This window comes from Magnolia sinica, chromosome 7 (assembly GCF_029962835.1).
Source record: "Magnolia sinica isolate HGM2019 chromosome 7, MsV1, whole genome shotgun sequence".
NCBI classification, from domain to species: domain Eukaryota; kingdom Viridiplantae; phylum Streptophyta; class Magnoliopsida; order Magnoliales; family Magnoliaceae; genus Magnolia; species Magnolia sinica.
Genome location: NC_080579.1, coordinates 11,380,380 through 11,394,439, shown reverse-complemented (window position 1 = coordinate 11,394,439; position 14,060 = coordinate 11,380,380). Strand labels below are relative to the sequence as shown.

The window sequence follows — 14,060 nt, the reverse complement described above, 5'->3', positions numbered from 1 at the left end:
TAGTTGCAATTTATAAAAAATCATACCTACTTCATATTCAGGTGAAATGATAGACTCCTTTAATGAAACATCCACACCGACCTAGTCACCAGTAAAAACACTGCCGGTAGCCACTCGATGCTCACCACGTGCCAAAACCATGAAATCTCTCCCGGAGCCTTCATCTAAAGCGCCGAAGATCAAATGGACAAGTGCTATGGACCAGATATTGTTTGACACTTTCCTCGAACAGGTCGCACTAGGCCGTAAGGCTGATAACAGATTCAAGCGAGAGGCGTACCAAATTGCGGACATTGAGGTAATTGTCACATGGCAAAACGTGTCCAATCAGGTAAGATATTACAAGCGTGAGTATATTGCAATGAAGGACATGTTGGCAGCAAGTGTCTTCGGTTAAGAATCTGAGAGGATGGTTGTGACAGCCCCTGATGAAGTCTGGGAGCAATATCTCAAGGTACGTTTTACTGGTTTTGAATTTCCTATTATCCATCTCTATGTAATATTTACCTATTATTACATCTGTCTTATTCCTTTAGCAGTCTCACCCAAACGCTATAAGACTCTGCGGTAAACGAATCGACAGGATGGATGACCTCGCAATGATATGCGGATCCGACCAAGCAACGGGCCGCTACGTACGAGGCAGCATGAGTATAGCTGCATCGGCATCTTCTTCTCGTCTGCAGCGAAACCTTAATGAAGTATGGAATTCTGTTGATGACGATGTGGATGATACGATAGATCTATCAGATGATTACGTCACAGACTCTACAGGGACCATTCCATTACCATCGGATAGTCCTGTGATGGGACATCACGGGTCCCGTGGCACTCCCACTCGCACTCCTGATTCTGATGGTACTCGTGGAGGGATAGTAACAAGGAAACGATCGCGCTCGCCTCATCCATGTAATGTACTCGGGGCCTCATTGAATACCGTTGCCGAGTCAATGATGAAATTTGAGCTCGGCAAACAGGTTAATCATACTAACAAAGTACTTGATATGCTCGAGGAGGTGAAAAGCCTGACCACCAAAGAATTTATCGATGTTGGTGAGATCCTGAGTAAGGACAAATTGTTGGCGTCGTTCTTTGTTAGTCTTCGACCCGAGCGCTGAGTAGAGTGGTTAAAGGAAAAACTCCGTGATCACTTTGGTGATAGAGGTGCTGGTTCTGTCTGATAGGGTGTGGTCAATGGGTTTGTTATGTTAGTTCTATTATGGGCATGTAATAACTTATATTGTTGTCATGTTTGTTTTCATATACTGACAGTTTTTTTTTCCTTCTAATATTTTGGATTTTTGTGTGATGGAATGGTATGCTTAATGTATACCAATATGACTGCTATTTTAATGACTAAGTATATTATGGAAACAATTCGGTATCTCTACTCACATGCTTGCATTACTCATATTATGTAATGACCCAGGATTTTAGTACACGTGCATACACATACATGTATGTACAATTGCCTTTATTGGAGTATACACACATAGACCCATGCATACATCCACGCACCCATGCACACATGCATCTATCGGCTCATGTAAATTGTGACCATTGATATGTGTGATCGCTTTGCTTAGTGCGAATTATTAATTAATGTCATTAATGATTACATGATTTTGGTAGAATATATATAAGTTTCTTTATAATGCACTCTCTCAACTCATGTACTTAAGACCACGTGTTTAATTATTAACTAATCCAAATCTAGCCAACATCAACTATTGACTGTGCACTGAGATTAATCTGATCTTAACCAGTAGATTGTTGTTAAAAAATAAAATAAAAATTGAGAATAACCCATTTTTTTGTGGGACCAACCCCACCGTCCGCTTGTGTGTGGCCCACCTGAGTTTCGGATCAACCTCATTTTTTACCTTATATCTTCTCTTGGCCAGGCCAAGATGATGGACGGAGTAGATTTAAATTATTGTTAGTGGGACCCATCATATCTTAAAAAATAAAAAAATAAAAAAATAAAAGTTATATCTTCCACACGACTAAACCACTTTCTCCACTTTCCTTCCTTTTTGTACGGTAATGGCCGCCGAACCTCTCGCTAAATGAAACCATCCCATAATTTCTACTCATCCATTCCATTACGCATCCATTTATAAAAATTTTTAAAAAAAGAGAAAGAATCGAAGGAATCAATCAAATTAAAAAAAATAAATTTGAGTGAGGGAAAGAGAGAGCTCTGTAAATCGAGAGAGAGATATTAAAGCGGGGTCGGATCATCAGACTTTAAGGTAGGTGATCTTAACCTAAATTTTTTTCATTTTCAATTATTATTATGTTTATTTAATTCAAATTTTCCTATAAATATTATTATCAGTTGATTTTTTTTTATGTAGGGAATCTACTCATTTAAGAATTTCTATTTTATTCTTTTTTAAATATTTAATACTGAAATAATTTATATATAAATAAAATAAAATAAATTTACAGAATAAAACAAATAGTTTATTTAAGATTATTTTATTAATTCTTAAATATTTTGTAAGAAAAAAATTATTAAATTAAATTTCAAATAAATTATAATATCTTACAATATTTTACAGTACAAACAGAGTATATAATTAATTATTTAAAATATTGATGATTCATTATACAGAATTGTGAATATAAGTGATGTAAGATTAATAAGTATATATAAGCAAATATGATTATGAAAATAAAATAAAAATATATAATAATAATAACAAATTATAAATTATATAATTGTAACATGTAATTAGTATTAATATGATATATAATAAGATATATAATAAAATAAAATAAAATAAAAATGTCTATAAGATCATTAAGGTATAGTAAAATATAAATATTATGTTTCATAATAATATAGTAGTAATACAATATAATTGTAGGTTACAAAAAAAAAAATAATGACAAAATATATAACATAATTAAAGTAAACATGTGTAAGATAACATTGTATTACATAATTAATACATAAGTATTTAATATTATTTATATAATTATGTTATAAGTAACAAAATAGAAAAGTTTTATTTGATAATATATAAAAGTTGTAATAAATATAATTTATTTTTTAAAAATTTATGTAAATGATGATATTAACAATTTAACATAAAAGTAATATAATAATTATATTACATGTATCAAACAAAAGTAAATTTATTAATTTAGATAGTCAATTATAAAACAAGGTTAATCATACTGACATAATATTGTAACAAATAATTTATATAGCAATAATAGTATCCAAAGTTCAAATTAATATCTTCCTTAACCTTATTCAATTTAGATTTAAAAATAAATAATAATAAAATTCTGAATTTAGATTTAAATAGTTAGATAAAAAAAAATAATAATAAATTTTAAATTATTAAATAATAATTTAATTACATTATTAATTTTATATTATAGAAATCAGTGTGATAATTTTTGTTCTGTAAAGATTAAAATCTAAATTTTAATTCTAAAATTTGAAGAGTTAATCAAATTAAATTTAAATGAACTTAAGTTTAAGAAAATTTTCAAAATTTTGGAATTGAAACTAAATTGATTAGATTTCTATATTTTGAAATTCTAGTGATTAATGTATATTTAAAATTTTATTAAATTAAAATTTTAATAAAGTATAATATTAGATTTTTAACTTAAAAAAAAAAAATCTTTTCCTTGTAGTTCAAAATTTTTGTTTAAATTAAAATTTAAATAATTTATCGATTAAACCTAAATATACATTTTCAATGAATTATCAAAGAGAAATTAAAATTTATTATAAAATAATCAAGTTATTTCAATATATGTGTGTGTGTGTGTGTGTGTGTATGTGTGTGTGTGTGTATTTGTTAAGTTTATGTAATAAATAAAATAAAAATTTTAATTTTAGAATTTAGTGAATAAAAATAGTAAATATTTTTATACTAATATTTAACATTATTTAAGTAAAAAAATTAATCTAATTAAAGTTAGAATTTAAATAAAATTTATTGTACATTATTTCATTGTAATTCCTAAATTAAATAATAGTAAAAATAATATTCTATTTAGGTATTTGAATTATTAAAGTTTTAACAAAATGATATCTAGAATTATTAATTAGAAATAAAAATTTATATTGTTGATATTTTCGATTGTAAACAGTGATTCATCTTACATACCATATCAGCCCAACAACACGAACAGTAGAAAACTTTGATTTGAAACAGCCATGATTAAATAGACTAACCTGAAATCCAAACCATTCATCAAATAGACCACTTAGGTGTTATTTTCTTTTGGTAGATAGTGTCCTGAAATTCAACTTCTCACGCATCCAGCGAGTGTAGACTGCAAGTTAATGTTATGTGTTGCGTCAGTGGGAGAAACTCGTTGAGAGCATAAGCGTGGGTCAGGTTTAGCATGCGACGCTAAGTAGGTCGTGGGCGTATGGTTTAATCCAGAAATTGACGGTACAAATATCAGGTGGGTGATTCTCCTCCATTTATGAACTTTCTAATTTTATGTATTTTAGAAAATTTATTTATTTGTTTATTTTTTTTGGACATAATAACTTCAAATTAATATTGTCAAATTCCTTTATTCCTAATATTTACTTTTCTAAATTTTAGTATTTACTGAATCTGATTAACTTGTAGAGTTAGATTTTAATCTAACTTTTATTTCTGAATTTGGTGTTAAGATTTAGACTTTAAATCAGTGTTAAAGTAATTGACTTAAATTAATTGGTTTGAAATAATATTAATTAATTTAATTCTAAATTTTGGTTTTCTTTTTTTTTTTTTAAAAAAAAGGGCAAAGAAAATAGCTTGATGTTTCAGTAAATTTCAGGAATTGGATTTTTACGGCATCGAATTTCTACACATTTGTATAGAACTTACATTGTTGTATCGGGATTTAAATAATTAAATTATTTCGCTACTGATTTTGAAATAATTCATGACATGCATTCATCTCTACTGATTATGGAATTATGAAAAAAGAAAGAAAAATGAGAAAATGATTGTGGTATTAGCAAGTAGGACAATCGTGTCCCTTGGGTGAAAGACCCTAAAACCAGCAAGTAGGGCAATCGTGTCCCTTGGGTGAGAGATCCTAGAGCTAGCAAGTAGGGCAATCGTGTCCCTTGATGAAAGACCCTAGAACCCGTTAGATCCTTCGGAGTCTCCTTTGTGTACAACGTATGAGTACAATTATGTGCGCGAACATACGTTAGAGGTACAACTGGAGCAGCAGTTTGACCAGCTAACGTATAAATGTGTTCCTCACCATGAGGTACCAGTGTGTGGGCGTTAATGCAATGTGACCATACACCTAGGTATGGTGTTGTAAGATGTAATGATTATTTAATTTTATTATTGAATTCATGATATTGTAGCATTCAGTACGTCTTTATGATTCTAGTATCGCATTCATGTCATATTTAATATTCAATATTTTGATTTATGTTTTGAATATCAAGAAAGTACTTTTATTATTTATTTGTTCGATATAAATATAGAAATTTCAGATTTGGTTAGATAAGATCCCACGAGCGGTTGTGCTCATACCCAAAATAACAGTGTTTCAGGGCATCAGAGTTTAGTCAAGGGCAAAGTAGAGTGAAGATCCAATCATCAATTTACTTATCTTTTATTTGTACTGATGGAAAAAAAAGTATAATAAGAATTTAGAAGTGAGTTTAGGCTGTAATAGTTAAAGGTTGTATTTGATGAACGTTATTATTGTAATGAGATTAATTAAGTGTAGTTGTAAATGTTTAATATTAAATCATGACCTGCAATTCGGACCTGGGTCTGGCCAATTCGGGTACTGAAATTCAGGGCCTGACACATTAACTCAGATTGGATTAGTCAGTTCATATAATGCAGGAAGGGTACGTACATACGACTTTGATATTCAGAAAATAGGATTAGTATTGCTTATTTAAATTACGGATGTTCATTCTTTGATATATCAACTAAATAATCCATGCATGTCATTACAGATGGGTAAAGAAAAGTTGTACGTTGTCCTTGTCAGACGACGCCCTGGGATATATAACACTTGGGATGAGGTGCGAGTAGAACTTGAGGGATACAGTGGCAGTAGACACTGCGCGTTTCGGAACTGGAAGGAGGCCATAGCCTGCTGGGATAATTTTTTCCATAAGGCATGTGAGTCATCCAGACCACTGCCAGAGTCTCCGTGTTTACAGGTTGCCGTTGCATCTGCTGAGATCAAGATCCAGCACGCTACGACTGGGTCTACCCATCAGTCGACTCGGACGAGACAGGAGGTGATGGAGATGGCGACATCAACTGATGATCTTGCTCAATCGGATAGTGAGAAAGTCGTTGCGATGTTCGTGGGGCTGCTGGTTCTATTTTTTGCATTGCTTATTATAATTAAAATTTAAATATTATTGTTGTTACTTTGATTATTTCTTTCGACTTATGTTTATGGTTTTTGTGGACTATAGCCGTGTGATGGTTTAGTATATTATAGGCTGCGTGTATGTTTTTGGAATTTCTTTGTGGTATTGATATCTCTCGACATCTCTAGTTTTAATTTTGACATGCATCTCCCAATTTTATCGGTTTGAAATGAACGGAATGGATGGAACACATCCATGAATGTGCGACCCATATTTGACGTGGACAGTCCCCTAGGGGTTGCTTGAAATCGCTTTGCATACTAAGATACACCTTAATGCCTCTAGCGTTTACAGAGTGGGCCCCACCATAATGTTACAACTTTAGATCTCGCCTACGTCTTTTGTAGATAATGATTATTTTGAAATTTTCAGATCCATTTTGTAGATGGGCAAAGACCAAGTGGACTACACTGTGTTTACGAGTTTCTGAATTGACCATCTGATATGTCAATATATATATGGACGGCGTGGATGACATACTGGTTTGGACGGTACCCAGTGAACGGCTTGGATGAGACACAGACATCTTGTACCCCGTGGAGTACCCAATCCCATTGAATGCACCCTTTCAAGTACAGAGAGTGACCGTCAGTTATTTTTTCTAGACCGTCCAAACACTCCAGCCGTTGGATTGCATGGGATTGCGGCCAAACATCCACCGCATCTGCCACGGTTGGATTTGCTTAACCGTCCAAACGTGCACACCATACGAGCGTTGGATTGGCTACTCCAATTGGATAAGAGACAATCCACTGTTCTGCAACAAATGGCTTCGTTTTCTGTGCACTCCAACCCACTGCAATGTACTCCACCCTAATACTCCCGTCCAAACGGGCCCTAATTGCACAAGTTGGGTGCACTTTTCTCACACGTGGATCAATTCACACGTGTCTAAGATCCGAGTGGCCGTTAATGTTATCCAGTAAGAAGCAGATTGGCTAGTGTACCACACACCAGCTATATAGCTGTTGTAGGTACGTGTCGTGCAAAGATGAGCACTGACCCTCCTCGAGCTCCGAGTTATACAAACGGTTCAAATGAGATCAAAGTTACATGGGCCCATAGTGATGTATTTGTTATATCTACACCGTTCATTTATTTTTAGAGATCATTTTAGAGCATTATACGAAAAGCGAATCATATCCGAAGTTCATATGGACCACACCACAAATAGCAGCGGAGATAATGATTTTCACGGGCCTACCATAATGTTTATTTTCCATCCAATTTGTTCATAAGGTCACAAAGACCTGAATGAAGAGGAAAAACAAATTTCATATTGATCCAAAACTTCTTTGACCCAAAAAAGGGTTTCAATGGTAGACGTTCAATCCCCCACTGCTTTTTGCATTGTGGTCCACTTGATGGTTAGATATGTCTTATTTTTCGTCTCAAGCCTTAAGACGGGCTCGCCAAATGGATGGACGGTTTGGATATAAACATACCTTATGATCATACCCAAGGAACTTGCTGACGTCAATACAACAACTATATAACTGGTGTGAGGTACACCAGCCAATCCTCTTCCCATCGAGTATGCTATTCAGACATAATCTGAACAGTTGGTAAATTTCTCTCAACGGATCAATCACTTTGTGCAGGTGCAGCCCACTTGACGTGCATGTGGGTCTAGTTGTTTTGAACTAGTATCTACATTGTTGGGATTTCATGATGAACGGCTCTGATTTGTCCCATGTATGCATCATCTCAATGTGTGATGCGAGTGCACTCCTAGCGATTGTAATTAGCATTACTCGTGTCATTTGGCTCAGATTGATTTTGCTAGTACCCACTGGAAACGGATTGGCTACTCCCACTGTCACCAGCCAATGGCTGGTGGTCAGTGCTCTGTGGGCCCACCATGATGTATTTGTTTCATCCATGCTGTCCATCTATTTTGTAGATCATTTTAGGGTATTATACCAAAAATGAGTTATATACCAATCTCAAGTGGACTACATTACAGGAAACAGTGTTGAATGAACGTCGACCATTAAAAACTTTTCGGGGCCATAAAAATTTTGGATCAAGCCGATCTTTGTTTTTCCCTTAATCTAGGTCTGTATGACCTAATCAACAGATTGGATATCAAATAAATATTACGGTGGGCCTTAGGAGGATTTTAATGGTGGATATCCAATCACTATTGTTTTCCTGTGGTGTGGTCCACATGAGATTTATATACCTCTCATTTTTTGGATCAAGAAATAAAATGATTCGTAAAAATGGATGAACAGCATGGATGAAACACATACATCATGGTGGGGTCCACAGAGTAGTGCGCACCAGCTGCCGGGCTAGTGTCAGGGGCAGTAGCCAATCCGTTTCCGTACCCACTTCGCTATTGGTCATGTTATGTGGGCCCACTACAATGTGTGTGTTTTAACTGGATGAGAATTTCCTGTAAAGGCCTTTTGCAGTAAGTTCCTTCGCTAGGTATGACTCGCTATGATGTTTGTGAGAAATCCATCTTGCTTATTCATTTTGTTATTTTAGGACATGAAACAAAAATCAAGTGGATTCAAAACTCAAGTGGGCCACATGAAATAGTGGGGATTGAACAATGCATTGAAACATTTGTATGGCCATGGGAACTTTTTTATTCAGGTAAGTTTTTTGTGTTTTCAGTTCATTCCAATGGGAATGACTTATAAAGGGTTTGGATGGCATATAAACTTCAAGGTAAATCTTAAAAAAGTTTAAACTATAAATGTTTATTTCCTTAGTTTTTCTTCTAGTATGGCCTCCATGGGTTTTAGATCCACTTGATTTTGTTGTACCATGTTCTAAAATGATCTCACAAAATGAATAGATATGGCTGACATCTTCATCTTACAACATAAATTAAATTATGAAAGAAGTTTTTCTGTCATCCTTGGTGTGTTGTAGTTCAGATAGGTTTTGATATTAGTTTATCTACATATCCCCTGTAGAGCATCTCTGTCAGAAAATCTCCCTCTTTTCTCTATCTCTGTCTATGATTATTAAGTAAGTTCTTAATTAGTTTTATTTGCTAGCTATAATATTAGTTGTATATTTTTCATCTGGACCATTTATAAAATGTTTGACCACAACCAATTGAATATGAGATTACGTGTCCATGATGAGAACTATCTTAAACATAATCTTCTTAGCCTAAAAATGATAGGGAAATAATTTTGATCTTATCAAAATCTAAGATCTGTTTATCCTTATTAAATAATTTTTTTATTCTAGAGTTAAATTGTTTGAAAAAATCTAATTATATATAGATCAGTTGAATGATTGATAAACATGACTTATCTTAGGGTTGTCAATAATATATTGTTCTTTAACATTTGGAGGGCAAAATATTCACATACTTTCTTTTGTTTACCTTCATGCATATGGAAGTAATGGTAGCTTACTTATATTATGAGCTTTCTAACTTTTGTGTGAATTCCTAAAAGAAATTAATGTTTGGATGATTGGATGATTTCCTTTTATTTAACATAAGCCACATGACATATATGAGAAAGTAACATTCTAAGCATTTACATATCTCTTCTCCATTGATGGCTTCTATGCCTTATTTACCTTCAACTAGCTTGACCAGTGGCGGTTAATCAGATCTTCTCACATCACCAATTATAGTACTTGACAGTGGATTTGATGAGACCCCAAACTCACTCAACATTTTCAACTATTTAATTGGCCTTCAAGTTTTACATGTTTTGTTCAAAATATATTCTTACCATTTTTATGGCATGATTTTTTTCATTTTCGAAGGATAATGAAACATGATTAAAAATGATTGTAGAATTATTTGTGTTGGCCTATTACTAATTCTTTCCATGTAATATCCTAAAGTAGTAAAAGTATTTCATCAGTGAATTATGGACATCTTGTTTAATGAAATTATATCTAATTCTCATTTAGTTAACAAATATTAATGTTCAAAAATAGAAGTTACACCTATCTATTTTCTAGTCTTTAGACTCCACCTATAGAAGTAAACACTCGCTAGTAGAAATTAAAGACTTTCTCTTCTCAAATTGTAGGTGATAGATAGATGATGGAAAATGAAGATGAGGAAGAGATTATAATGTTTGTCGTTGTTCTCGCGATGGGAGCTTGTATACCTGTAGTTGGAGAATATTGTTGGGTTTACATATTTAGATAACCGACACGTCACGGAGATGATGAGCGGGCGAGGTTCATCAACTCTATCATACATACGAGTGACATAGATTGTGTTACTTAGCTCAAGATAACTCGAGAAGTATTTTTTTCAACTTTGTATTAAAGTACACGAGAAGGCACATCTGCGCGATAGTCATAATGTTAGTTTGGAAGAACAATTAGTAATTTTTCTACAGACAGTAGGTCATAACATGCATAATCAGGTAATAGGACACAAGTTTATACGTTCAAGTGAAACTGTTAGCTATCACTTTCACTGAGTCCTATATATTTTTGTCTCTCTTTACCTTGAGTAGTTGAACAGGCCGGTCAAGAAACCCTCGATGAGATTCAATCAAATCCATATTGGACTACATACTTTCAGGTATCATTTTCAATATTGCAGACATTTTTCTATATATGGTTGTTGGTATACTTGTATTTATATTGACTTAGAAATGAAGTTGGATCAAATCTATATAGGATTGTGTTGGTGCAATTGACGGGACGCACATTCCTGCTCACGTACAACCATCCCACCATGAGAGCTTCTGCAATTAAAAAAAAAGGATCTTGTCTCAAAATGTATTTGCTGCTTGTTCATTTGATATGAAAATTTTATACATTTTAGCTGGTTGGGAATGTTTTGCTTCAGATGCAAGAGTCCTACATAACATTCTGACATGAACTAATTATCCACTAATTGTCCCAAATGATAATAATTGTTCATTCGAACTATGACAATAATTTTTAACTATAATTTATGATTCAATACTCGTTGAATACGACTTTCATTCAAAATTTATAGAAAACTATTATGTTGTCGACACGAGATATGCTCATTCGCCAAGATTTATGGCTCCCCATTGTGGTGTTCGATATCACTTGTAAGAGTATTAAACCGGGAGAGTTCCCACGAAAATGAATGAGTTATTTAACTATCGACATGCACGACTGCAAAATGCAATTGAACGTTGTTTTAGAGTAATGAAAGGCAGATTCCCAATCTCGAAGACGACAATGCAGTATCCATTCCAAACATAAGTGAAAATTTTTATTGCTTGTTGTGTGTTACATAATTTCATATGATTGGAATATGAGTTTGATCAAGATATACGTGATGTTGGTATACATCCCGTGGAGGACAGAGTAACCTAACACCGTATGAGGTATCAACAAATGATGAGAGACAATGGTTGGTTTGAATTACTCAACGGGAGAAAGATGTGTAGATCAGAGCGCGCGATGAGATTGCCAAAAAAATGTAGGCAAACGCCTAAGGGCCTGTTTGGATCGCTCGGACCCAACTTACTGCATTGTTTTAAGTTGAATAAATACAATATACTGCGTTTGAATTGGATTTGGAATCTGTGGCAGTATGTGGCATGCAAATACAGCGCTGAATCAGAAGCGCGTGGACATGTGGTTTGGACGTACATTACGAGGACATTGGGCAATGTATCGATGTCATTGCACTGCACCGCCTCTCACAGCAGAGAACTCTCTCAAACCTCTGCGTGTTTCGCGCGTCCATCTCATCTTCCTGCGTCATCTTTCTTCTTCTCTGTCGTTTTCAACCCTCTTGTAAAAGGAATGGATGGGTTTACGGGCACATCTTAAACGTAGACGCAGTTGCTTGCTTTGTCTTCTTCGCCTACGTTGAAGATGGGATGTCCTCATCTTAGGGCCATCATTCCATAAACATGGTAATCAGATCTTTAATTTTCAGTATTTATGTTGTGGGTGAGTCTGTGCTGTGTTTATGTGAAAGCAGAATCTTAATTACCCACTGTTTCGTGTGAATGGCATCTGAGCTATTGAAAAAGTTGGCCCTATCTTGGAGATCATTAGGTGATGAAATCTGGGCGATGTATAGACCAAATCAAAGAAGGCCAACCTAATAAGTAAATCAGACCGTTATTGTGGGTGCATAGTTTAAAAGTGGGGTACTAACATACACCGTCATAATGTGGATGGTGGATTGACTCATTCTGTATGTTAATCTATATAAGTTGATTGATGGTTTGGATTAAATCTTTAAACCATGATGGGGCCTACATAGATATTACGTGATGGTTGATAGTGTAATGAGTGTATGTGGTGAAGACCAGGTCCACATAGATCGATCCTTCAACAAACATTGAACATGCATACATCCATTGATTACATATGCAAAGCCAGTCCTTCCCAAACAGTCTGATCGAAAATGAAAAGGGCACTCGATATAGTGTACATCCGCCGTTGTACTACTGCTGTATTGTATAACAATGCAATACAATCTTATACGCGAATCGAAACAGGCCCTAAAATAATAGTAAAAATAGATTGGCGTACTTTACTTAATTATAATTTGCATCTACTCATTTAAAATATTAACTGTTTTGTTTTATGTAATAACAACTATGCATGAATTAGAAACTTTTTTCAAGATGATAATTTGGCTTGAACTCCTTCTTTTTAACAAGTCTTTTGCTATTGTCATGTATATTGTTTGAAGTATACAATTTAGAAAACTTTCTTTCGTAACTCTATGTCGTATGCATAAGTGGGATGTCGGACATCTGGACGAGTCTTACACCGACACCAACGTAGTTGCCGGTTAAAACTTTAGTGTACTTCCAACTCAATTTTCACCCCATAAAAATCCGGTCAAATCCCTTGCTGAGCCTCAATCCCGAGTAGTAAAAAATTAAATGGAGTAGACCTATAGATCAAGTATTATTTAACACATTGCTTGAGCAAATTGCATTAAGACGCGAAACTAACAATAGTTTTAAGAGAGAAGGTTATTAAGTTGTAGCTAACGAGGTGACGAAACAAACACAGGTTGTTATGTGATATTACACTATGAAATGGATCTATGGTGTGGATAAAGCCTCTGGATTCGATCTATGGATATTGGGAGCCTATGTCCGTTCGCAGCATGCTCGCCAGCAGGGAATCATATACAATGGCCAGATGGAGAGGTGAATGTGATCCACTGTACCCATCCACCTTAACACAAAGTCTTCAAGTGAACCAAACACGCCCGCATGCTCTTCCATGTGGTATCTCAGTTCTTCCACCCCTTCCAAACACTCCCACATCCTTTCCCATCCAAACATGAATTCTTAACATCCACGTTTATAGCAAATCCATGACATCCCCTCACATGTGTGAATGATTGCTTTTATGTAATTCCATACCGTCTAATCCCATTGAATTTCACGTGCCAAACATGAGGATTTCAAATCTAGGGGGTTAGCTCCCAAACGAAGCCCTTAACTTGATTGGACCAATTTTTTTTCACTGTGGGTCCTATGCTTGTCACTTTTTCATGGAAGTGGATTGCTGACCTTGTTAGTCATGTGTTGACCTGACAGAATTTTGTAGGCCCCATCATGATGTATGTGTTGTATCCACACTGCCCATCTATTTTGTGAGATTATTTCAGGCATAAGCCTAAAATTTAAGACAGATCCAAAATTCGAGTGAACCTACCCTTGAAACCTTCCTAGGACCATTCATGTGTTTATTTGACATCCAA

General features: G+C 34.5%; 1 protein-coding gene across 1 annotated transcript; it reads left to right on the top strand.

Annotated features, from left to right (window-relative positions):
- The first annotated feature begins 409 nt into the window (after nt 1-409).
- On the top strand, nt 410-1,118 carry LOC131250551 (uncharacterized). Its single transcript, XM_058250839.1, has 2 exons — nt 410-454; nt 540-1,118. The coding sequence occupies exons 1-2, from the start codon at nt 410-412 to the stop codon at nt 1,116-1,118; spliced, it is 624 nt and encodes a 207-aa protein (XP_058106822.1).
- Nucleotides 1,119-14,060: the final 12,942 nt, after the last annotated feature.

Coding starts and splice junctions, on each gene's coding strand:
- LOC131250551 (XM_058250839.1), top strand. CDS start 410: ATGGTTGTGACAGCCCCTGATGAAGTCTGGGAGCAATATCTCAAG. Junction 455..539: donor TCTGGGAGCAATATCTCAAG/GTACGTTTTACT, acceptor TTCCTTTAGCAG/TCTCACCCAAACGCTATAAG.